Source organism: Camelus ferus, chromosome 21 (assembly GCF_009834535.1).
Source record: "Camelus ferus isolate YT-003-E chromosome 21, BCGSAC_Cfer_1.0, whole genome shotgun sequence".
NCBI lineage: Eukaryota > Metazoa > Chordata > Mammalia > Artiodactyla > Camelidae > Camelus > Camelus ferus.
This window is the reverse complement of record NC_045716.1, coordinates 20,460,999-20,488,353: the sequence shown is the minus strand read 5'-3', so window position 1 is coordinate 20,488,353 and position 27,355 is coordinate 20,460,999. Positions and strand designations below refer to the sequence as shown.

Sequence of the window (27,355 nt, the reverse complement as noted above, 5' to 3'; positions counted from 1 at the left end):
ATGTTGGTCAAAAAGTCCGAACTTAGCAGGGATATGAGTAAGTTCTGGGAAATCTAGTGCACAGCTTGGTGACTACAATGAACAGTAAGAACTGCATTCTACACTTGAAACTTGTCAAGAGACTAGATCCTAAATGTTATCATCAGACACACACAAACAGTTACTACTTGAAGGGATAGAGATGTTAACTATCCTCATTGTGGTAATCATTTTGCAGATTATTCATGTATCAAACCATCATTTTGTCCCCCTTAAACTACGTATATGTTGATAATACCTCATGAAAGCTGGAAAAAATAGAATGTTTATGATGGTTCGCTTTGCGAGGTGTGATTTTTATCCTTCTGTACAACTTTGTTTTCCAAATTTTATATAATCAGCATGGATTATTCTTATCAGAAAAAAACACACATTTTAAAAACCTTGTATGTCCTTTGGCTCATCAGGCAAGGAGAGACTCTGGTGTGTGCTGAGAGGATTTGAGAGGAGAGCGCGTGCTGGGAGGGGCAGGGGCGGGGCAGAGGAGGAGCCCGGGTCTAAGGCTGTCACTGGGCAGTCATGGATTCCTTATGCTGCAGCTGGTCCCACATTCAGAGCTTGGTGCTCCAAATCAGCCTCATTCTCGGTGAGTAACAGGACAGGTGGGGCAGTTTCTGGGACGGTGTGGTGGGAGGCTGAGGAGTCAGGTGTGAGGGAGACAAGTGGGCAGCTGGGGCTTGCATGGTATCAGCTTCCTGATTCCTCAAGTTTCTTTAAGGGTTGAGGGAGAGGAGAGAGGGACAAGGGCCCTTCTGGGATGCCTGCAAGATCCTCAGGACAGAAAAATCCTCATCAAAACTTTACTTCAAAAGGCAGTTATTTACCTGGCTTTGCTGGGCTGCTGCTGCTGACATTCCGACCAATGTCTCATCTTCCAGCTTCCTGTTTGGCAGAATGATCTCCATAATCTCAGGCCCTTTTGTCTGTCCCTACCCATCCCCCAGCCTGTTTCCTTCCTCTGTACCCAGGCTGAAGAGGGCAGATGGGGTGAGTGAGGGGCCAGGACAGCCTCCCATCACCCCATCGTTCAGGGACAGCTGAGCTGTGGCATCAACTTCAGAGGTGGGGGAGGCGGGGGAATCGGGACCCCAGTCTCTCATCTGCTGGTGACCTTTACGTGTGGTTACAGGCTGTTTCTAACTCTTCATGGGGGCTGAGGGTAATGCTGCAGATGTTGCCCTGTGTGTGACTTGTGGGCTGGCCCCTTTCCTACTTAAAACTTTTTCACGGTGGAAAGAGGGGCTGAGCTCTGCAGTCAGACCCACACCCACGGGGCCACAAATTCTGGTTCTGCAACATTTCAGCCATGAAATCTTGGGCAAAAGTATATATCCCCTGGGACAAGTGGCTTTACCTTCCTGAGCTTCAGCTTCCTCACCTGTAAACCGGATGGAGTAACACCTAACTGAAGGAGCTGTTTGGGAGATTAAGTGAAACCGAGTACATTCTGATCAGCGTCTGGCACAGGGACACAGATTACTCATGTATGTAGTGTTATGTTTTCTATCTTGATGAAAGATTTGCAAATAGACACTGTAAAAGACAAAAAATGGTATTGTTTCCTTGTTTCATAATTGAGTTTTAAACAGTTTAAAAACGGAGGTGGTTTTCCTCTGGGAATCAAGGGGACTGTGGTAACACAGAGATGGAATGCTCCCCTGAGCTCCCTGCTCCCTCCGCCTCCTACACATGGTAAACACTGTAGGAGCCTTTAAAAAAAACCGGTTTCCCCATACAAATCAATAAGAGAAATACTACCACCATCATTGATAACTGAGCAGAGGGTATGAACAGGTGAAGCATAAAAAATAGGTAAGATAAATAAAAAGAAAAGATTGTCATCTTCACAAATAAACAAACAAATGCAAATTAAGAAGACTAGATATCATGCTTTGCCTATCAAATTAACACAGTTTTTTTTTTCTCTTTAACGAGAATACTCTGATGGTAATGGGCAGTGTGACAGTCGCTCTCATATATTATGGGAAGCTTTTTATATGAGTAAAAAGCTTATTGGTAGTTCATTCGATGTGTCAGAAACATTTAAACATTTAAAATGTTTATAATTTTTCCTTGGTAATTCCACTTCTGGGATTTACCCAAAGGCAAAAACCTTCATGCAGAAGAATATTATGCACAAAGATACTCCTTTTGGTCTAATAATGAAAAAATTAGAACCCAACAAGAGGGTAAATTACATAAGGACAAATTACAACACAAAGGTGGTGACAATGACTGCTATAGGTCAGCAATGTTGGCTGGACACGTGGGAAGACGAAGAGGACTTGGTTAGAAGGAAAAACAGGAATAAATAACGTGTTAAGCGGCTACCATACGCCAGATCTATACTAGGACTACTATGCACATTGTCTCATTTCAGCCTCACAAGTCACACCTGACAAGTTTCCCATAGGGCTTCCTAATGAGTCAGGAAGGGTCAACGCAATGGAAGCCCCCCTGCTAAGCACCAAGCACTGTGACATATGTTGGGAATGTGCTTTACACATAAGCCCCATTAGGTTGGTGACGCTATCCTCATTTTGCACTTGAGAAAACCAAGGCTCAGAGAAGTCAATCGACCTGCCTGAGATCTCAGAACTAAGAAGTATCACTAGGATTAACAGCTCCGGGACCACGTCCTGTCTTAGGCTGCAGAGAGGTGGATGCAAGCTGCACTCACTGCGACAACTGTCTTAACCCTCCCCACCACTCCCGCACACACAACTCTGACCTCTTCGTTACTCTCCTCTCACTACTTCTGGCTCTCTGTTCCTACCCCAGCCTCTAGGAAGATTAATGTATTTGCATTTCTTAATAGGGAAGCAGCTGCTCTTTTTCTGCTCATCTCTATTTGAATTATTTTTCCATTTTCTACTCAACAATGGTAGCACTGTTTCCTGCAGGGCTGTGGGGCCAGCGAGCAGTTCAGGGAGACCCAGTGGGTTTTTTTTTTTTTTTTTTTTTCTTGAGACGTAGTTACATCTAGGCTGGCTCTTCTGTGCTCTCAGAGCACTTCCACTGTCTGCTGTTGTGCCATTTGTCAACATCCTCAGAGAGCTGTGTAGGTGGCAGGGTGAGGGGTACACAGGAAGCCACCTCTGCCTCTAACAGCCCTCAGTTTGTGTGCTCTTGACTGCTGAACAACCACTGAGGGCCGGAAGTCCCTCATACAGGATGTAGCTGTTCCTACCTTGCCCAAGCAGGCATCAGTCGTGTGAATTCTCAGCAGACTGAGAGCAACCATAACCAAGGTGCATGGAGTCCTACATGACAGGGGAGGGCAGGGAGCTGGGTGGGTCCCAGTGGCTCTAACCAAGACATTCTTTCCATTCCTTAAACAGTGACAAAACAAAAACTCTTTCCTGTAAATGCATCTTGGATGAAAGCAAGTGCTGGGTTCATGATTAATTCATTTTCATTAACAGTTGAAGTTGACTGAGCTAGTGAATGCTTGTCCTTTATTTAAAATAATTTTAAGACATTTAAAGAATATTGCATCATACCATCATATTTAACTTCAGTTCCTTAAAAATTTGCAAAGGCAAAATGTTATGAATATATATTTATTTGCATGTGTCCTCAAAGCAGGACACAGGATGTGCTGATACAGGAGAGAGCGAAATGACCTTAGTTACATGGCTCTTACCCAGCCTTTCAGCCATTATTAGATTTGGTCCTTTTCCTGCATGTTCTGATGGGTTCTGGAAGTGCACTAGGAAGAGAATTAGAAATCAGAAACCTCGATCTTGTAAGGCTGGTGGTACCAATTTCCCTCTAGTGGGTTTTCTCAATTTCTTTGTAAATTGTGACTTTATCTCCTTGTTCATAGTAAAGAATATTTTCTGTAGCCTGAGAGAAACAGCTTAATAAATTCCTTTAAATATGAGAGAGAGAGAGAGAAACCAAAAACCAAAAACAAAACAAAATAAAACAAAACAAAAACAAACCCAAAAAAACCAAAACCCAAAAAACAACCCAGGAGTCAGGCAGCTCATGAACACACAAGAATTTAGCTCCAGCTTCACAGCTGTGTGACTCTCCTGCAGCTCTCTCCATCAAAGGATTCATCTCTGGAAACTCCCTCATTCCTACCTTTTCCTGAACTCTGTAATGATTTGTTTCCCTGTTCCAAAAACCAAACATTGCTTTGTGGTAACAGACTGTCTCCTGCTCTCGAGTGTTTTGTCTGAAAGAGAACGAAGCCCTTGAATCACTGCCAGCAGCACACAAGCATGATCTAGTGTCTCCTATCTTTCAAAAATCCTCCCTTGAAAACCTAAATACCCAAAAGTGGAAATTGAGAAGCAGGAACTAATCACACATACGAAGGAAATTAAACAAACAAACGAAACTATTTTGCATTAACTGTATACAAATATATTGAAAACCGTGATGAAATAGATAATTTTCTAGAAAAATGTAATCTACCAATACTGAGTCCAGAAGAGAAAGAAAATCTAAACACATCAATTACCTGCTATGGAAACACACTCCTGTGTTTCTCCTCTGCTCTCGCACTGCCCCCACACTACTTCTGACACTGGACATATGAGTTCTTTTCCCCACACCATCAATTTTGTCATTTTCCAGATACCAGCTGAGGGTCCTACAATTTAACTCAGTTTTAACACCCTCTACCTGCTGCTTGTGTGAGATCCCACAGGTTAAATGTCCTGTCCCTTATTCTCTCCCCACATCAGACACTAGTCAAAAGGCCAGGTTGTTAGCTGTGCTTTTGACAGACTGGTTCTAAGTCAGAGATTTCCATTACCTTCTTGTCAGGTTTGATTAATTCGCTAGAGCAATTCACAGAACAATGGGAAATCATTTTACTTTATTATAAAAAGATGTAACTCATGAACAGCCAGATGTACAAGATGCACAGGGCAAGATATGTGGGAAGGGACACAGAGTTTACCTGCCCTCTCCAGGTGCGCCACCCTCCTAGCACCTGCTTCACCAGCTCGGAAGATCCACCCCAGTCCTTTTGGGTTTTTATAGAGATGTCATTATGTAGGCAGAATGATTAAATCATTGACTTTGGTGATTAAGCTCCGTCTCTAGTGCTTCTCACCTGTCAGGATGACAGTGTGTGGGACTGGAAGTTCCAACCTGCTAACAGGATTGGTTCCTCTGGCAACCTGATCCTAAGGAGCTTTGCAAAAGTCATGTCATGAACATAAATTCAGCTGTGGTATAAAGGGGCTTGTTATGAGCAAGATACCCATTTCACTTTTATTCCTCTGGAGCTATATCAGAGCTAGAGCAATAAATGAAAGCAGGAAGTGAATTGCAAAGATTTTAGGAGCTATATCCCAGGAGTAGTGGACAAAGACCAAATATATAAAAGTATATATACACACACACACACCACACACACATACACATATACACACACACACATACACACACACACACATACACATATACACACACTGTAATAACACATTACTTTGTTTTAAAAGCAGAGTCAATTGTCTCAGACCTACTCTTTAAAAAAGTAACTGGCACAGGTAGTTTCATAGCTTAATTCTAACCAATGTTTATGAACTGGATGATTCTACCATCACCACTGTAATTTAACTGTGTTAGGCATCCTAGCTGATAAAGCTGATAAAACCAGCTTGATTTAACACTTCATGAAGTAGGCATTCTCCATTCCCAAGAGTCTGGAGAACTGCAAAATAGGGTGGGCAGAAGGAAGCTTTCATAGGATAAAGAGTAAGAAACATGGAAAGGAAAAATAGAAAATGAATAAGGAACAAGAAAATAAGCATAGAGCCTACAGCTGGCCTGGTGTTTGGGGACTGGCTGACTGGATATTGCAATTTCTGGTCATATGGTACATTTATAAGAAAACAAAGGTTAGCTAAGTTTCAATTTGCTGACATGGCATCCCAGGCAGGAATGGCTCAATCTTGGGCCTAGAAATTTATTTCAACAGACCAGAGAAACAAATGAGGTATAAAAATTTCAAAGAAGAGGGTTATATTATCATTACTTACAAATGATTTAGTTTTTTACTTGAAAAATCCAAAAAGATCCATAGGAAAATTATTACAAATAATAGGAGAACTCAGGAAAAGAGTTGTATACTGAATTAATACAAAGAAATAAATGAACATGTTACATAATACTAATAACTGGGAAGACATGACAGAAAAATAAAATACTTATGTATAAACTTAATAAGAGATGTGTAAGAGATATGTGACAAAGAATTTAAAATGCCATTGAAGAATACAAAATAATTCCTGAACAAATAAAAAATAGCATATTCTCCAATAGGAAAATTAAATTGTAAAGAAATCAGTTATCCTGAAGTTAATCTATAGATTACATGTGATCCTAGTTTTAAAAAATTTACCAACAAAGTTTTAAAAACAAAATACAGGTAAGCAGATTCCTTATATGGAAAAATATGAGGCAAGAATATCCAAAAACATTCTGAAAAATAAGCATAATTGTGGAATAGATCCACCAGACATTAAAACATACCACAAAACTACAGTTATCAAAACAGCAGAGCATCAGCACATTAATAGAAATAGAAAGCCCAAAAGAGACACAATAAATTATTTTGAGACAACTGGCTAGCCATCAGGGAAAAAAAGGTTATATTTGTACCACATGCCTTATACCAAAATAAATTCCACAAGGACCAAAGATTTAAATGCACCTAGAAATTTCCACTTGGAATTGGATAATAGTGATAGTTTCACAACACTGTGAATATACTTAAGACACTGAATTAAATGATCAAAATTTTAAATTTTGTGTTATGTATATTTTACCACAATAAAAAATATATCACACACAAAAAGAATTAAATAAAAAAAAGGGATAATTTATTTAATAACCAAGAGTGAGAACGGCTTAAGTATGACAAAGACAGGCACATAAACAATCAAAAACCTCTGTAAGTAGAAATGTTGATAGATTTGACAATATGAAAATAAAAATTTCCTCATGGCAAAAAGGATTACACACAGAAAAAATGTCACAAATTGGGAAAAATAGTATAACTTGTATATTAAAAGGCAAAAAAGGAAAAGTACTTAAATGTTCATCAGTTGGAAAAAAAAGAGGATCAATAACAATTTAATACATTCTATGAAGCCAGTGCTACCCTGATACCAAAACCAGACAAAGATACCACAAGAAAACAACAGACCAATGAATGATGAATACAGATGCAAAATCCACAATAAAATGCTAGCAAATTGAATCCAAAAGCACATTTAAAAGATTACACACCATTACAAATGGGATTAATCCCAGGAACTCAACTGTGGTTTAACAGAAGAAAATCAGACAGTGTAACACATCATATTGATGGAATAAAGGAAAAAAAAAACAGGATCATCTTAATAGATGCAGGAATGGCATTTGATTTAACACTCTTTCATGATAAAAACTCTCAGTAAACTAGGAATAGAAGGAAACTTCCCTAACTTCCTAACTTGACAAAGGGCATTTATGAAAAGCCCACAGTGAAGATCATGTTCCATGGTCAAAGACTGAAAGCTTTTCCTTGAAGATCATGAACAAGAAAAAGGATGTTTGCTTTCACCAGTGCTATTCAACATTGTATAAGAAATCCTGGCCAGAGCAATTAGTCAAGAAAAAGAAATGAAAAGCATTCAAATTGGAAAGAAAGAAATAAAATTATATCTATTTGCAGATGACATGATTCTATCTATAGACAATCCTATAGAATCCACACACATGCAAACTATTAGAGGTAATAAATTCAACAAAGTTGTGAGGTAAAAAAACAATACACAAAAATCTATCATGTTTCTATATGCCAGCAATGAAAAAAATCTGAAATGGAAATTAAGAAATCAGCTCCACTTATGATAGCATTGGAAAAAAATATATAGCAATAAATTTAGCGAAGAAGGTGAAAGACTTGTATGCTGAAAACTACAAAATACTGCTGACATAAATTAAAAAATCACTAATGAATGAAAGACATCCCATGTTCATGGGATATAAGACAATACTGTTAAGATGGCAATACTCCCCTAATAAATCTATAGAGTCAATTCAATCCCTATCAAAATTCCAATAACCTTTTTTTTTTTCAGAAATATAAAAGCTGATCCTCAAATTCATATGGAGGACTCACATTTCCCAATTTTAAAACTTGCTACAAAACTATAGTAATCAAAACAGTATGGTGATGGCATAAGGATAGATATATAGACCAGTGGATTAGCATTGAGAGTCCAGAAATAAACCCAAACATCTATTGCCAAATGATCTTCAATGAGGATGTCAATGTCATTCAGTGAGGGGAAAGAATACCCTTTTCAACAAATGGTGCTGGGATAACTGCAAAAGTATGAAGTTGGATCCCTACTGATGTCATATACAAAAATGAACTCAAAATGGGTCAACAATCCATTGAAACTATAAAACTATTAGAAGAAACATAAAAGTAAATCTTCATGACCTCAGATTTGGCAAAGGATTCTTAGATTTGACATCAAAAGCATGAACAACAAAAGAAAAACGGATAAATTGAACTTCATCAAAATTAAAAACTTTTGTGCATCAAAATATATTATTGAAAATATGAAAAGACATCCTGCAGAATAGGAGAAAATGTTTGCAAAATCATATGTCTGATAAGGGTCCAGTATCCAGAATATATAAAGAACTCTCACAGATCAACAACAAAAAGATAAACAAAACAATTTTTTCATGGGCAAAGGGTTTGAATAGACATTTCTCTAAAGAAGATATACAATTGGCCAACAAGTACATGAAATGATGTTCAACATCACTGGCCACTAAGGAAATGCAAATCAAAACCACAATGACATCAGCCAAATATAAGTGATCTAGGTTCTCTGCATTTTTGTTATGATTTTTTTACTTTAGCCATTCTGGTAGCTGTGTAATGATATCACATTATAGTTTTAATTTGCATTTCCCCAAATGCTATTGGTGTTGCAAATATTTTAATGTGTTTCTCTGCCATATGTATATCTTGTTTGGTGAAATGTTTCTTCATATCTTTTGCCCATGATTGATTTTTTACTGTTGAGTTTTGATTGTCTATTGTATACTTTTAGTTCTTTGCCAGTTATACGCTTCTAAACAATATCTCCAAAACTTGTAGATTTTTTTATACTCTAAATATGGTAATCACAGAGTAAAAGTTCTTCAATTTTGAAAAAAAGCACGATGAGTTACTACTTCACACCTATTAGGATGGCTTTAATAGAAAAAAAAAAAAAGGAAAATAAGAACTACTAGTGAATATGTGGATAAATAGGACCCCATGCATATTGCTGTTGGGAAGGTAAAGTGGTGTAGCCACTGTAGAAAACAGGCAGTTCCTCAAAAAATTAAATTACCGTATGACCCGGAAATCCCGCTCCTAGGCATATATCCAAGAGAAAATAAACTATGTGTCCACACAGAAACTTGTACACAGATATTCGTAACAGCATTATTCATAGTAGCTAAAAGGTATAAACAACCCAAATATCCATCAGTGAATGAAGGGATAAACAAATTGTGGTATACACGTACAATGGAATATTCAGTCATAAAAAGGGACAAAATACTAGTACATACTACAGCTTGGATGAACGTTGACAACATTATGTTAAGTAAATGGAGGCAGACACAAAAGGTTACATACTGTATGATTACTTTTATGTGATATATCCAGATCAGGCAGAAAGTGGATTAGTGGTTACCAGGGGCTGGGAGAGCGGGAAGAGAGAGTGATCACTTAATGGGTACAAAATATTTTTTGGGGATGATGAAAATGTCTAGAAAGAGGTAGCAGTTGCACAACGTTGGGAATACATGAATTATACACTTTATAGTGTAATTGTATGAGAATTCCACCTCAATTAAAAAAAAAAAGACATGCACCTGAGAGTATGCTGGTACAATTCTTGAAATGCAACGAAAAAGAACAAAAACTTCAAAAGTTTCCAAAGGGAAAATACTTTGAAAGGAAAAATAACCAAATTTCTCATCTACAACACTGGAAGCTTGATGGCGGTGAAAAAATATCTATACTCTACTTAAAGGAACAGATAGCAATCCACAAATCCTTACTATTCAGCCTCAGTGTCCCTTACTAGCAGGGTGAGAGAAGACATTAGCACTTAAGTAAGGATCCAGAGAATATATCACTCACAGAGCCTATTTGAGGAAAATCCTCAAAAAAGTTGTCTGTCAAACAAGAAGTTAGTCCTAAGAGTAAGGAAAGATAAAGAATACGCACTTGGTAAGCACAGAACCGCACAACAGTTGTAATTAAACCACAGTGGATGACGGTAATGCGACTGGAATTTGTGAATAAGGATTCTTGAATAAAGGAGTCATATTGTCAGAGAAAATGTAATAAATGTCTGGAAATAGAACACTTGACTATGTCAGCAAGACCTCCAAGTTGGAAGGATGTTGCAGAGAGAAGCATAAGATATTAGAAAGCTGTGCAGTGAGCAGAGAATGTGGGCTAGAAATGTTCTGCATTTTCATTCTACTTGAGGTGGTGGTGAGCAAAGAGGAATAAAGGGCAGGATAAGTATTATATGAATATTTTAATATAATAGTGGAAAAATAGGTATATTAAGAAGGTAAGTACTAATGGACTGAGAAGCACTGAAGAATTGTGGAAGTGTAAGAAGAAAAAGAAAAGAAAGGAAGGAAGTCTGACTTTACCTCTCAGCAGCACTGCCCCAGTTGTCCACCCCAACTTCTTGAAACACTTTCCTTCTTTGGCTTTTCTGACCCTGCACTCACCTGGTTTTCCCCACTGGCTGCTCCTTCTCCACCTCTCTCAAAGGACCTGAACACTCTGGTGGTCAGTGCTATGCCCTATTTTCTTCCCTAGCTATCATGTCTCCCTGGGTGATTTTAGCTAATCTCATGGCTTTAAGTAGCATGGCTGTGCTGAAGGCCACATTTCTAGTCTTGACATCTCCCCTGGGCTTCAGACCCAAACCTTATGGCCTAATTAACATATGTTCTTGGAAGCCGACGTGAATGTGTCTAAAATGGAATTCTTATGCTATGCCTACCTCACCCCAAACCTGCACCTACCCAGGTGTTAATGACAATTACAGCTCAATAAATGTGACCCCATCTGCCCAGATGCTTAAGCCAAAAATCTAGAAGTCATTTTTGACTCTTCCTTCTCTCTGACATCCAGTCCACCAGCAATCTCTATTATTTTACCTCCCAGTTTTTTCTGAATCTCCCCATTTCTTCTTATCCCCTATCACCATCTTTTCTCACTTAGCCTTTTGCAAAAGCCTCTGAATTGGAGTCCCTTTTCTTCCTCTTGCCCTCCTACAAACCATTCTGCAAACACTATATATTCTAAAATGATCAATGAAAATGTAAATCCCATGGTATTACTTGGGTAAAAACTATCTGGCAACTTCCTGTTGCATTTGGACTTCATTCAAACCCCCTACTCACCCTATAAAGTCTTTCTTGCCTCAGTCTTCTGTCTTAAGATCTCTTCTTCACTCCCTCTGCTCCAGCCACATCTCTTCGTTCAGTCCCACCTGTAGGTCACGATCACTTCTGCACCGGAAACTTTGCACATGCTCTTTTTGCTGCCTGAAATAATTCATCCCATGCTGTCATGATTCAGGACTCAATTGTCACATCTTCTTAGTAGGCTTTCTTGATGAACACCCACACCTCACACTTCCATCAAACCACCGGTATTCTATCACATTATTTTAAGTCTCCATCACACTTCTTGGTTACAAACAACAGAAATCAACTGACTGATTAAATATTTATTTATTTTTATATTCTATTTATTTATTTGTTTTTTAATTGAAGTGTAGTCAGTTATAATGTGTCAATTTCTGGTGTACAGCATAATGTCCCAGTCATGCATGTATATAAATATATTTGTTTTCATATTCTTTTTCATTAAAGTTTATTATAAGATACTGAATATAGTTCCCTATGCTATGCAGAAGAAATCTGTTTTTTAGCTATTTTTATATGCAGTGGTTAACCTTTGCAAATCTCAAACTCCCAAAAGGAGAGCAGTGGCCCAAAGACCTTGAGGGGTCCAAGTGACCAGTCTTTGAGATGACTCATCCAGGAGCCACACCTTAAGTTGTGCCACCAGAGCTGGTCCAGGAGAAGCAAGTCTATCACTCCTGATACAGACACCACAGCTTACATCCCAACGCCACTGTCTCTGGACCGTTCCCTGCCCCAGATCTGCTGCCACAATTGCCTCAGGTGACGAGGTGGCTGCTGCCATTGTTGACAGCACAGATGCAGTAGTCCTCCTCTCTTCATGTCACTAGCTTCTGTTTGAAATTCTGGGTAGGTGCATCTGATTGGAGGAGCCCAGGTTATGTGCCGTCTCAGCTGCAAAGGCAGCTGGGAGGGTATCTAGCATCTTGGATGGGCTTTGCATCATAAGGTAGAAAATTCCATGAATAAGACAAGGAAGTTCAGATACCAAGCAACAGATAGGAAAGCTGTGCCACATCTTTTTATTTTTTATAGCACTTACAACTGCCTGAAGTCACTTGTTTTCCCTGCTTTTTTAGAAGTCTGCCTCACTAGAATGGAAGTTCCATGAAAGCAGAGACCTGATCTGCTTGTTCACCATCTCCAGCAACCTCAAGGGTACTAGCTCATCAAACATTTATTGACTGAGGGCTGGCTGAGCACCCAAAGGGGTAAAAATTTGTATCAAATAAGTAGTTTCAAGAAAGAAAGAAGAATTATATGTCAAACCATGAGGTGGTCCTATAATACTAGGACTGGCCAGTGATATATGGATTTGTTAATTTTAGGGGGTTATTGGTAACTCAATTAAGAGCAATTTCAGAGGAATGATGGCCAGAAACCATAAGGCAGTGGGTTGAGGAAGACATAGTGGTAGCAGAGAAAGCTGAAATGATTTTCTTCTGGTGTATACAAACAAAGAGGGGGAAGTTGTACTACCATTTATAAACTTCAGTATTTTCAGATTCTATTTCCTAGAATTAGACCAAGGGGCATACTGAGTACAAGCTGCCAGGAAATGAAACAGCACGAGCATGGGAGGGTGACAGACATGTGCCTGAATCAAAACTGTCAGCTTCTAGGCAAGACCAATGCCTAAGCACGTTACCTCTGCAGCTTTGTTCCCATGTCTGTAGAAGTGGATACTTCTCTTTTCATAAATGTAAAATTATTGTGATGTGAAACAGACAGTAGATCAACAGCATAACGTTTGCTCTACTTCTTCTTTCCCCTAATCTTAGCTCTTCCTTCATCAGGTTCCCAGACTGTCAAAGACCCCAGCTCCTCCTGCACATCGAAAAGGACTGTGGGGGGATCTGTCCAGCTGCAGCTGAACTCTGCTTTGTATCCTAACATCCGAGAGATCGAGTGGAAGTGGGATTCTGAGGATGATAAACCACAGCTGCTGGTGTCCTGGAAGCCTGATGCCTCCAGTCCTGATTGGTATGAATTTGAAGAAAAATACAAGCACAGATTCAGCCTAACAAGGATGGCTTCCTTGAGCATCAGAAATCTCACGATGGAAATGAGTGGACTATATACAGCGAACATCAAATTCCGCTCAGGAAAATCCCAGGAGGAAGCCTTTAGACTCTGTTTATATGGTAAGGTGTGGGACCATGCCCCAACCATATTTTCCAACAACCAGTTTATCTAAAGTAAATTAGCCTAAAATCAGATGTTTAACACCTGCCCCCCCCTTTTCAGGAGTTTATAATATCTCTTTGGATGCCCTAAAAATAAAACAAATTTTAAAAATTACATCTTAGAAAAAACTAGATAAATTTCTTAACTTCCTGGGCCCTCTTCCAAATTCCCACCCCCAACTCTAGGGACCCACGCACAGCTGGTGGAGGGAAGGTCCAGGATACTGGGTGGGCTCCAAGGCTCATGAGAGACAACCCATGGAAGTCTTAAAGCAGGGTGATCACTTTATAGCCTCTCCCAGGAGCATAAAATTATAGAGGCTCACCCAAAAGTATAAAAAAAAGAACTTTCAATTATAAAATACTGCAAAGTTAATTATTAGAAATATACAATTATATCCAAAATGTCCTTAATTCATTGGTTCAAAACTGATTTAAAAATTCCTAAGTGACAAAAAAAAAAGTTGGCAAAACTGAAACAACAAAGCTGGACATCAAAAAACATGAAGAAAAGACACTTAAGCAGGAGTCGAGTGTTAGAACTAATCATCAGGTAAAATGCTTTTAAATCAGTTGACCTGAAGTCCAGCTAGAGAGAGCTCGGGACAAAGCTCTGTCCTAGACACAAGTCAGAGATCCAGAAAAGCCAGCCTCTGCCCCCTGAAGCTCCCAAGCCAACGAGGAGCTCAACACCCTCCCTGGGGAAGCGGAGAGCTCAGGGCAGACAGTGCGGTGGGGAAAGCAGGAAAAAAGGGAGGAGAGGGAACTCAGCCTAGGGGTATCCAACCTGTCAGAGCTCTCCCCATCGGTCCTCTTTGCCTCCACCCTCCGTCCCCTTCTGCTTGGGTTATCCCAGCAACCTCCTAACTGGCTTTCCTTCCTCTGGTCCATTCTCTTTTCCAAATTATCCTCCATACAGCTGATATTTTGATGTTTTTAGGCTGGAATTCTCTTCCTGTTATTCCCCTGCTTAAAACCAGACAATGCTCTGGGTCTCCATCCCCCATAGGATAAACGGCACTCAGGAAAAGAAGTTTAACCCTGCACACAGGATCTGGTCCTTGGCTGTCTCCTCAGGCTCGTTTCCCGATGCTTTCCTCCATGTGCCATGCTCCAAACTTTCTACCCTTCTCCTCGCCACCAGGCCCTCTCCTTCTTGACATATGCTGGTGGCTCTCTGGAGAGTATCCATCTCCCACACATTCCCTGAACCACCAGCACCTTCCCTGCACACCTCACCTAGTGGGAGCAGGGGAGGGGTGAAAGACTCCAACAGAGGGAATTGAAAAGCTTTATAAGAAGAGGCTGGGTTGACTGCGTTGACTCCCCAAGCTGGGGTTTCCGGTCGGCGAAGGATGGAGAAACACATCAGTGGCCTCCCTGGTCTCCAGCTTCTGATTCCTCAGCTTGTCTCTCTCTCCTCCTAGGCTGATAAATTCCTGGCAGAGCTATCTGAGCAACATCATACGGGTATAGTCTCATCCTGTCTCTTTTGGCAGCAAGAAATGGAAGCTTATTCAAATAGGTCAATAAAGAGTGTTTTCACGGTAAAGGATGCATAGGTCTCTAGGAGGAAGAGGCAATAAAGGAGTTCCTTTTGTGCTCATGGGAACTGGAAAGCTGATGGGCTTTTGTCTTCTGTCTGGCAGGGATCGTGTACTCTCTCACCTTTGCTTTCAGTGTCTCTCTCCCTTTCCCGTCGGCCTTTTTTCTCCTGGGCTTCTCCACGTGGTAGGGAATATGGCCTTGTGCAGCTGTGGGTTCCATTCAAGCAGACAGCAAAGGGAGTTTCCTGGCTCACTCCACCCAGGGAATTTCTAAGGAAAGGCACTTAGTGGTTGGGTGTGGGTTATAACGTCACCCTTAGACGGGTCACTGGCCAGGAAAATAGCATATTATAATTGTTAAGCCCTGGGACCTGCGTCCTCCGTTGGAACCAGGGTCAGGGTGCTTTGACTAACATGTCAGTACCACAAGGTTGGAGCAAAAGAGGAGTTGTTAGAAAAAGTAAAGGTGCTATTAGCTGGCTTCCCTTTGTCTCGCCTTCCATTTTCTGGCATTTTCTGGCAGCCCACCAGGGCCCATGTTACTCTCCCAGCAACACCTGCTCGCACCCCATCACCTGTACAGATAAGCGCTCATCTCATCATCAGACAGCCTCCATCCATTGTCCCAGCCGTGTTTCTAGCCAGGCACATTGCGCCTCAGATACAGCCCCCACCCTCTCTCTCCATTACCTCGTGGCTTTCAGAGCTGCTATGTCCTAAGAAAAGGCTTTTCTGATCCGTATTAAATGGATATTTCCAACTGAAAGTTCTTCTTCCTAATTCTTTTATGGATCGAGTTTCTCTCTGTCTTGCTCTACAGTTATTTGTGTGGGCTACTCTCCACTTGAGAGCAGGGCTCATGCCCAACTCTTCTTGGCATCTGCCTAGTGTTCTGTACAGCTCCCAGGAGGCATTCAGGAAGTAATTTCCAACCAAATAGATGTAAGCAATTTTTAAAGGATATCTACAGAAACACATCTAATTCTTCTAGGATTTTTATTATTCAAGTCTGATTAATATTCCTTCACCTACTGAAAAGAGCATAATAAAAGTTCAGAAGAACCACATGCTGAGTGAATACATGCCTCAGGGCATGTACTTCCTAAATGCCTGTCTGTGCTTCATGACGCTTTGTAATAGTCATCCCACTTGGTTTTATATTTCAGTTATTATCTGTTCATTAAATCAGATCTTTTAAAGAAGTGACCTAAAAATGTCATTTTCAGTGAGTCTTGGGAAGGGCCCACAAATCTGCATTTTTAACAACTGCCCCAGATCAAGGGGGCAGATCAACTATAACCACTGGTAAATCCAGCCCAATGTCTGATTTTTATAAATAAAGTTTTATTGGAACACAGCCATACCCATTCTTTTACATGTTGCATTTGGCTGCTTTCTTCTTCTCATGGCAAAGTGGTGTAGTTGTGACAGAGACCATATGGCCAGTGAAACCTAAAGTATTTCTATCTGACCCTTAACTCTTTTGCTTACCCCTGCCCTAGATGATTCTACCGACACAGCTAATCCATGTAACTTTACAGGGTTACAGTGAGGATTAGATGAGTTTATGTAAAGCCCTTGGAGCTTTGCCTGGGAATAGATACCTTCTCAATAAATGCCAGGTGTGTTTTTCTGTTCATCTGCTAATAGAGTAAATTATACTAATAAATATCATAATTATATTATCCTTGCATTCCTATAATAAACCCAGCTTGATCATGATGTATTGTGTGATTATATTTGTGAATATTTAATTTAGGAATTTTAAAATTCTTTATTTGTAACTGACATTAGTCCTTAGATTTGTATAATTGTATTGTGTCTTGTTTTGGTTTTGGTATTCTTGTCTGATGTGAGTATTAAGTTAAACTGTCCTTTCAGAATGACCTCAGAAACATTTCACCTTTCTAAGCTCTGGAACAGTGTATATAACACAGGAATTGTCTTTTCCTTGACCATTTGGTAGCACTCACTCTAAAGCCATATGCACTCTGTGACCTTATAAGGACAGATCTTTTCCACCTTCCTCATTTCTTCTAAGAACTATGGGTGTATTCAGGTTTGCTGCCACTTATTAATAGGATTTTGATCATTTACATTTTCCTAGAAAAGCATCTTTTCATTTACCTTTTCAAATTTATTGATATGTAGCTGTATATTATGTTTTCTTACAATTAGTAATATATCCTCTTACCTGTAGTTATGCCAAATTATTTATTCCTAAAGACATTTACTCACAGCTTTAATTTTTTAGTAAGATACCAAGTATTTTTTCTTTTGACTGGTCTTTTAAAAAAATCAACTTTAATTTTGCTGAACAAATCTTTTTTATTGTTATCTATGCACACAAGTTAGGAATATGTTTGACTGAAATTAACATTGAACTTGATTTTTAAAGGCTTAAGCAAACAGGGAATTATTTTTCTCACATAATAAGAAGTGAAGAGATAACTTTTGCTGGGATCCACCTATCTGCTCAGCACTGTCCCTGGGGACAGAGGCTCACTCCATCTTTCTGCTCTGCATCCTTGGCACAAGCTTTTTCCTCATGCTTGTTGCCTCTTGGTCCAAGATGGCTGTTGCTTCAGACATCGTTCCAAGATAAAAATAGTAAAAGAGAGAAAGACACGGGGAAGAATCTTTCTTGTTTTGAGGCTTTCTCTTTTCAGGAGTGAGGATCTTTCCTCTCACCCAGAAGAGTTCCCCTACTTTATTGGTCAGAACCAATGCAGTTGTACAAAAGACTAAAATTGAAGAGTAAGCTTTCTAGATTCATAATAGTCAAGACAGTGAGGGAGGTGGGACTGAGTGCGGAATGAGCGTCCTATGAGATTGGCCACCTGGCCATTAATGTCTGTTTTTACCTATAGTTTATCCTGTCTTCTAGTCTATTTAGGCCTATCTGCCATTGGAAGGTCATCCATGGAGTAACAGTGAACTTGACTTACACATTTCCAAACCATGTTGTTAGGTCCATATTTATTTAACATATTTCTACTTGGCCCACTTAATGTTTTTTATCTCAAATTTTATTTGAGACTCTTGCCACACCGTGACTCTTGCCACACCTGCAATCGTTTTGTTGGCCTTTTCCTCATCTATTGTTTTTAATCTTTCTGTGTCATTAGGTGATGTAACATACATCTGGCTTTGCTTAATCTGGGTCTTGCTTTTAATGGAGGATATAATGCATTCAAATGTATTTTTTACGTGTAATGGACCTATTCCAGACATTTTATTTAATGTTTTTTATTTATACTTTTTCTTATTTTTTTCTTGCCTTTTGCTTGATTAATACAGTTTTCTTTGATCCAAATTTCTCTACTAGCTTGGAAATTATACAACGTTGTACATTTATCCCACTGGTTATTAAACTTATATCTTTACTTCAACATTTAATCAATATATTTTTCATTCTCTGAACAAAACAAGAGGATTAACATGTTTTTCCACTGTATTCTCAACCCTTCTCATATTTTCTTTACTATATATACAATAATATATATGACTAGCATATATATTAATATCACATATACACCTAATTATCATATATATCATGATAATTTAGTTATCTAGACTTAACTTAGCATAGAAGGGACTCAACTGTCTACCCCAGTGCTGGGAATCAGAACCTTTTAGGCCGGGGGGGAATAGGTTCCTTCCCCAGACCTATAGTTAGAAACTTCCCACAACTGCATCATGTAGCTGAGAGCGGTGATCTACTTGGCTGGGCCTCCAGTCCTGAACCTCAGTTTCTCTTTTGTCCCCTCTTACCCTAGAGCCCATCCCTGACCCCCAGATCCAGATTCATTCATCATCCAACACATCAGGCTGGTGCAACATCAGTCTAGAGTGTGAGATCCCAGGAAGCACAGAGAACCTGACAGTGACCTGGCTGAGCCAGGGCCTCCCCAGGGAGCTGGAGCAGAGAGGGCCACTGGGGCCAGCCCCCAGCTCCAGGAATCTAAGCCTGAGTGTGCCTCTGAGCCACTTCAATGGTCACCTCACCTGTGTGGTCAGCAACCCGGTGGATGAGAAGAACACAAGCTTACACCTGGAGGACATCTGTCCGTGGAAGGGTGAGTGTGATCTGCTGGGAAGGGTTATGAAAATGAGCTGGCAGAGAATCGGGGAGGGCAAGACTGGGAGGACTCAGGGAAAATGGTGGGACGAGGAACATTTTAAGGCAGTTTATATGATGCAACTAAAAAGTCCCCACCTCAGTGAATGACCACACGCTCATGATAGCCTTCAAACCTGCAAGTCCAAAAACTGGACCAATATATGGAGACTAACACATCACCCAGGACATCAGTGTGGGACTGGCACGTGGACACCCCTTTTCAGCATGGAGGATCCTGGGATGCTGAGTTAGACATCAGACCCAAGCAGGGAAGGAGAAGGATCTGAGGAGTAAGGACTGAGGAACCTCAGGGCACCCTGCTCGCAGCCCTGGAGTGCTTCTGTCCCCTAGACTCGGGCCCCCTCCCCTAGTCCCTGGAGAGCTGGAATTGCACAGTGGGTTTAGGTTGATAGATGCCTGTCTTTTGCTGCATACCAGACTTGCCCTTTCAAAAAATGGTTACATGAACCATGAGTACATGAACCACAGCTCAACCCTCTTCTGAGCAGCGTGAGCACCTGCGGTCACTACGACCAGTTACCACACTACCCCTATCAGCCTAGTGGGTTGCCTCACTGCATAAAGGGACTACACAGGGTAGTTTAGGGGGTGGGAGTCTTTATAAAGGAGCCTCAGGCCCAGGTGTCATCAAATACAAATGCTTCTTCTTTCCGTAGGAGTACAGAGCAGGAACAACTGATGTAATAAAGCAGGTTTAATTACCAGTTGAGTTGCCCCATGCCATCAACGCCCTCCTGACCTCTGCTTGCTCACTGGGGGCTCTCATCTGAACAGTCTCTTCCTTCTCATTTCCTTACTTACTCAGTATTCACCCCACACACTCGGATTGAGTGCCTGCTAGTTGCTGGTGGGGGGAAAGCTCAGTGAAAAATAAGATAAGCCCCTGCCCTCAAGGAACTTACAGTGCAGTGAGGGCTTCACAGTACACTGGCTATGTGATCCCGGACAAGTTAATTTCTGTAGGCTTTCAATGATATAGATAATAATTGTATCTATTTCACAGGGCTGTTGTGAGAATTAAAAGAAATAATCCACATAACCCTATCAGTGCAGTTTATGACAAGTAATGTGTCAGCAATTATTAGAAAATAGTTCAGAAAAGAGGAGGATAAATTTCTAAATATAAAACCAGAAGTTAAATGCTAAAGTTGGGAAAAATACAAAGCTTATGGTTCAAGCACAAAGAAAAGAAGGAAGGAAGGAAGGGAGGGATGGGCAGAGAGAGAGAAAAAAACAAAGAAAGAGTAAGAAAGAAAGAGAGGGAAAGAAAGAAGAAAAGGGAAAGAAAGAAAGGAGGGAAAGAAAGAAAGGAGGGAAAGAAAGAAAGGAAGAGAGAGAGAGAGACAAAGGTGAGTAACTGCTGCTAGAGTTGGGAAAGGCACCACAGAGAAGGGATGGGCCTTGAAGGATGAATAAGAGTTTTCTTGTGGCATTGTGCAAAAGACATTCCAAACAGAGAGAAGAACATACCCTGAGATCTGGTGACCCCAGAGTCTTTTACCCCTTCTCCCTCTTAGAATATATTTTTCTTCTGGGAGTCTGAGAGGAGAAAAGAGGCAGACTGAGGGGATGAACATTGGCACATGCAGCTAATGGGTGCCTCTGAGGTTCCTGTGCAGAGATGGACAGAAAGCCTGGTAGAAGAAACATTAAGGTGGTAGTGGCTAGTGTGTAGAGAGACTAGAAAGGAGGAAACCTCAGGGCTGCATCAAGGATGTACACTTGGGATACAGGCCCTGAGCCAGGGTAGTCCCACCTCCTCCCTGTTGCCTACCCAACAAGCCTGACTGAGGCAGATCTGACACCAGTCTTTGACTCCAGGTTCTTTTCAGAGCAAATGGCTTTGGAGAGGCATCCTTCCCACAGTTCTGATGGTGATCCTCGGGGCTGGAGTGTGGATCTGGATGAGGAAGAAGATGGAGACTAGGAGAGGCAGGTGCTGGGTAGACCCTAAGGGGAGCCCTGGGATGGGGGGGCCCTAGGGATGGGAGTGGATGGAGGAGACTCCAGGGAGGGGGGCAGGACAATGAGCAGATAGAGGCTCATTGACCTCTCCTGTGAACCATTCCTGGTAGAAGGCTGAGGTAGAGCAATGCTGGGGGCAGGAGCAGCATACATGCCCAGAAAGGAAGGGGGGTGGATGGCAGGGACAGGACAGGGTCTGGGGCCTGATCTAATGACTCAGAGGGCAATGGCTGCCCTTCCACAAGGGCTGATGAGGGGTCACCTCAATTCCATACATGCTCCTTGAACATGTGCTGCATACAGGCGAGTCCACTCTCCTGCCAGTAGTGCCAGCCTCTGCAGCTGCTCCTCAGGCCCTTCCCACAGAGGAGTCTGCTGACCTGCAGACTGGTGAGGCCAACAGCCACGACCCTTTCTATGAAGAGAGCAGCCTCCTGAGACACCCTAAGGTGGGTTTATGGGAATCAGATCAGGTTGACTGACATATGCTCAGAGGCAGTGAGTCCTGGGAAGCCCAGAGTATTCTGTTCTCTGTTAGGCTCTGGGTCCAATCCTTGCTTTGGACAATATGGAGGTTGTGCTGGGTGCTCACAACATCCTGGGAGCTGAGGTGCAAAGGGAGGACACCACTGATGGGGAGCATGCCTCACTTACACGTCCACAACCTCATCAGATCCCCACTGCCACCCAAGGAGGAGGGATGGCAGAGCAGAAGAGGCAAAAGTGTAAATGACTGGGTTTCTGGTAGATCCTGCCATCTATATAAGACTCAAGGAAGTGTAAGTAAGCCACACTAACAGGGCTTGGATACAGGGCAGGAGCATCAGGAAAGGCTCCTTTTCCCCTCTCCCCTACCTGGAGTCCCTCTCCCTCCTACCTTCTTGAGGTCCTGCCATTAATACCATTTCTTTCGGTAAAGCTTTTTTTTTTTTTTCCCCCACTGATGAGATGCCCCTGGGAGAGTATCTCATGTGGCTATTGGCCCTTAGTTGGAAATAGGTGCTATGGTCTCAGATGGGATGATTTGACCAAGGGGAAGATCTGGAGACAGGACTGGCAGGAGGAGGAGAGGACACTTAAGGGACTTCAGTGGTTCTGAAACTGAGCTTGCATCAGAAACCCCTGAAGGGCTTGGTGAAATTAAGGTTGCTGGGCCCACTCCTGGGGTTTTTGACCCAGTGATACTTCTGGTCCTACCCTTTGAGAGCTTCTAGGCTAAAAAAGAGGAGAAGCAAGTAGAGCCGCTGTCAGGATGCCTAGGAGTAGCCAGTAGCCAAGTCCTTTCCTCTCCCATCCTTTGACTTCTCTGATGAAGGAACAAAACACCAGGACCTGGTTCAGTCCCAACAGGTTATAGTGAGGGAAAGTGGGACACTAAGGAAACACTTGGACTTATCAGAGAACCATAACAAACACAAGACAGAATGGGGTGTCCTCACCCCCAGCCCAGTGTTCTGTGCACTGTCCTAACTGCCTCAGTGCCTGCCACATTGTGACTTCCCATGTCAGTCCCTCTGAGTTATGTCTCTATATAACCTGGACCTCAGAAGACTCAGGAAATAGGTCGTTGTGATCCAACCCCTAGTATTCTGACCAGAGAAGTGCAGGAGGGGAGCAATGTGTGGCTTTGGGATAGAGAAACAGATCAGGCCACATCTGACCCAGAAGCTCAGGCCTGTCCTGAAGCCCCTGCCACCTCAGTCCTTGCCCTTGGGGAGTTCCTAGTCTGATGGAGAAAATAAATTTCCTTCACAGAGACAGGGAGCTAAGTGCAGAAGAGAGATGGGATGGCATGAAGAAGAAGCTGGAGAAAAGGGTGTAGGACCCAGCTCTGACACTGACTTCTTGATCAACCCTAGAAAATTACTTTCCTCCCAAAGTCTCAGCTTTTTCTTTTAGAAAATGGGGATTACAGTAATAGTACCTTACACTTTCCTGATGCTTTTCAGTTTTTCAAAGCACCTTTGCAATGATATCAGTCAAGGTGATTCACAAATGTGTTTAACAAACATTTGTTGAGTGTCTGCTGTGTTCCCTCTGGGCTACAGAAGTCAACAAAACAAGAAAAATCCTTGTTAGAATATACATTCTAGGTTGAGGGAGGGGAGGATGACAAATCAATGAGTGAAATATGTGGTGCTAGGTGATGATGAATGCCAGGGGAAAATGAAGCAGCAAAGGGAGGTGGGGGAGGGGGAGGGCGTGATTTTAACCAAGAAGAGAGAGACCCTGAAAGAGATGAGGCAGTGAGCAAAGTTGGGGGGGGGTCTTGGAGTGGGGAGAGAAAGGTAGCATCCTGAGTAGAAGACAGAGCAAGTGCAGATTCTGCAGTGCTCAAGGAGAGGTCTGTGCTGAAGCTATAGTTTGGGGAGTTTTCAGGACTGAGTGCCAGAATTAAATGGTTAAGGACAAGAAGCTCATGAAGAGATGTAGTTTGACTGACTCTTCCACCTAATGCTTAGAAATTGATGAGACCATGCCTAAACTCTGCTTGAATTGTAGAAAGACACGGAGAAGGGCACCTGCCACTCACTTAGCCCTGAGTGTCCTTTGGCCATCTACACTGTCTATGAGAAGATCAGGACAAGCCCAGAGCTCCAGGAGGATGCTTAGACCACGAAGACACTGGGGTATTGAGGGGCCTTGGCAAGATCTGCCCCATCCTACCCTTTACCCCTGGGTCCCCAAATATCCCTCCTTAAGGTGGAGCTGGGACTAGAGCCCAGGTCCTTCTGATCAATCTCACTGAGACAGCAGAGCAGCATGAACTGCTCCCCTGGGCTCCCCACCAAAATTTTCTCACATCACAGATTTTGGGTGGTGACTCTGCTACTTAAATATCCAAATATGAGAAACAAACCCTTCAGCCTTCAGCCACACTTCTGGCTGTGACCCACTTAACCCCATTAGGGAACACTCGTGGTCAGGCAGGACCTGCTTAGGGGACGATCAGAGGAGACAGATGGTTTCCTATGACAGGGAGGGTCCTGGGCCCCTGAGAAGGATGGGCCTTGGGTGGATGCCCCTCAGGATCTCACCACCCAGCTCACTACCCATGAATAGAGAGAAGAATGGCCCTTGACTGTGGAAAAAGCAAAAAGCTGGCAGATACAAAGTTCAGGGCCAGCTGTGCTGTTGAGTGGAGTGGTGGAAAGGGAAGGAAATAATTTTTTTGAGCTCCATTACCTCCTAGACTTCATTCTAGGCACTGGAAATGTACTATCTCATGTTCTTAAAATTCAAGTAATTCACAGACTCTTGTTTTTATTACATAATATGTGTATGCAGCACAAAAGTAAAAAGACATGTCTTGTTGAAATGATGTTGGATCATTTTGTTGCTATTAAGATGGGATCTTATTCCCATTATATATTTTAACCCATTGATTAAAATAATACATACAAAACATATATTAAGTCAAGTTACTAAATTTCTGTACTCTTTGAACAGTATTTCACTGGGTCCCTTTTAATTTGAGGGTAAATAAAAATATTAAAAACAAGCAATTATAATTTTTGTTTCCTGCTTTTTTATTTTTATGCCTCACTTCTTTCTCTTGACTAACTGAATTGACTAATACTCCTAAAACCATGTTAAATAATAGTGATGATAAACAATATCCTTGTATTGTTTCTCACTTTAATATAAATGCTTCTAGCATTTCTCCATTAGGCATGATTTTTTTTTGGTTATGATATATTTGTTGTATCATGTTAAGAAAATATGCATTTATTCTTATTTTATCAAGAGTTTTACCAAGAATAAAATGTTAAATTTTATTGTTTCTCTTTTATCATTTGTGAAGATATCATATGGTTTTCTTTTTTATCTATTAATAATATGTTAATAGATATCTTAATATTGAACCATCCTTGCATTATTGGAATAAATCCTAGCTGATGTATTATTCTTTTAATGTGCTAGTGTTTGATAATATTTTTATTTGGGATTTCTGCGTCATTATTTATAAATGAAATTCTCCTATACTTTTTTTTTTTATGCTTTACTTGGTCAATTTGGTATTTGTGTCATGCTTATTAAAGATCCCTTTTATCCTCATTTCTCATAATAATTCAATTAAAATTTGCTTTATAGTAAAAAAAATTCCTCTTAAGAAAATAATTGTCATTACTCAGTGTTGATTAAATTTTTATTATGTTATTTAAAGATGTATCAACATGAAACCATGTATTTATGTCTTATGCTATAGCTTTTATATTATAAACCAAAAATTATATAAAGTAACTGAAAATAAAGCAGTAAAACAATGAAGCAATGATTATTCAAATTAATATTCAAACATACAACTTTAATGTAATGTGATGAGTGGTTTTGTTTTGCTGAAACTAAAACATTAATGTCAATATTAAGAGGAAAAACCTTCAGGTTCACATCAAGTCCTGTTTTTAAGTTATTATTTTTTAAGTTGAATACAGAGAATGCTACTTCAGATACACTTTTTTTGTACAGCATGTAATTAAAGTTTTTGTTTACTAGTTCAGAATAGTCAACCTCATCTTAACCAAAACTCAACCAGGTGATAATTGATACATCTCTAAAACTGTTTCATATACCTGAAAAAAATTAACATTGCAGCACTATTGAAATCCCCATTGAATAAATATCTATCTATGTATTACTGGAATCATACAATAAAAAAGGTCTTCATTGGATATCTCCCCGTGTAGCGGGTATTTACCACTTAACTACTAGTGAATTTTACAAGTCGGTGCCACAAAGATAGAATCCCATACCTCTGCCTGCAAGTCAGATGTGCCCCTGACGGCTACAGAGCAGGAACTTTTGAACGTGACATGCCTGTTTGAGAGGTGCTGAGGGCAGAGGGGGGCCAGGTTGCCAGATGCCAATTCAGTGAATGAGCAAGTCATCAAAATGATCAAATCTATCCATTTACCAGAAACTCCTTTCTTTTAACTATGTATAAAACTCAAAGCAATTCATATTGGATAGAATGGTTTAACAGTTTTTGAAGAGTTCTGAGGTTTTAGTTGACAGGTTTTTGTTATTTCTTCCTAAGATCACCTTAAGCAGTGTCCATGTTTCTCTACCCAGCTCCCTGCTGGAGACAGAAAGGGAAGTCGGTTCACAACACAGCCTGGGAGGGGAAGGTTAGGGGGCAGAGAGATGAGGAGACTGACAGGCAGAGGAGGGGATACAGGCTAGGGGGCCAAGCTGAAACCAGATCGCTGGGGTTTTTGCTCCCCAAGGTTCTCACAGGCTCTGGTAATCCATCTGATTCAAATTGTTATGAGTTTTATTAATAGCTGAAAGATACTAACTAATATATAAAAATAGATAAACAACAAGTTTATACTGTATATCACAGGGAACTAGATTCAATATCTTGTAGTCACTTAATGGTGAAAGAGAATATGAAAAAGAATATATGTATGTTCCTATATGGTTGAAGCATTGTGCTGTACACCAGAAACTGACACATTGTAAACTGACTGTACTTCAATAAAATATATATATATATAAAGAAAACTGCTTGCAAAAAAAATTTGCCCAGTCTACCTCTTACCTCTACAATTAATTCAGTGTCTTTGTTCAAATTTGCTCAGATCTAAGATAATAAATATCTGCATAAAATAAGAAAAAAGTAAGAAAAAAGTAAATATTTTATAAAGTTGGCGAACTGAACAAATTGGTTGTTCAGTGATTTAGAAAATGGATTCTTCTGTAAACTATCTTTTAGTAAACTTGTTTTAGCTGAATTGACTTTTGGGTAAAGGTATGTGAGTCTTACTGTTTAATTGGTAAGGAATTTGGCTTTGGGGCCCAGCTGCCTGCATCAGACCCTCAGGCCAAGTCCCAGCTCTACACTCCTGAGCAGAGATATGACCCCCGAGGGCCTCAGTGTCCTCAGCTATAAAAGTGGAGGAATCAGGGCCTCCCTCACTGAGTTGGGGACAGAGTCACTGAGTTAATACGCTCACAGTGCTCAGAGTGGAGCCGACATCAAA

General features: G+C 40.8%; 1 protein-coding gene across 1 annotated transcript; it reads left to right on the top strand.

The window, feature by feature from the left end:
- LOC106730838 lies at window positions 1-26,041 on the top strand. Its single transcript, XM_032464765.1, has 8 exons — window positions 1-37; window positions 447-625; window positions 12,606-12,684; window positions 13,308-13,670; window positions 19,039-19,338; window positions 21,225-21,335; window positions 21,672-21,817; window positions 23,871-26,041. The coding sequence occupies exons 1-8, from the start codon at window positions 1-3 to the stop codon at window positions 23,979-23,981; spliced, it is 1,326 nt and encodes a 441-aa protein (XP_032320656.1). The 3' UTR covers window positions 23,982-26,041.
- The last annotated feature ends 1,314 nt before the right edge of the window (window positions 26,042-27,355 follow it).

Coding starts and splice junctions, on each gene's coding strand:
- LOC106730838 (XM_032464765.1), top strand. CDS start 1: ATGTTGGTCAAAAAGTCCGAACTTAGCAGGGATATGA. Junction 38..446: donor CGAACTTAGCAGGGATATGA/GTAAGTTCTGGG, acceptor TTGGCTCATCAG/GCAAGGAGAGACTCTGGTGT. Junction 626..12,605: donor CCAAATCAGCCTCATTCTCG/GTGAGTAACAGG, acceptor CTGCTTTTTTAG/AAGTCTGCCTCACTAGAATG.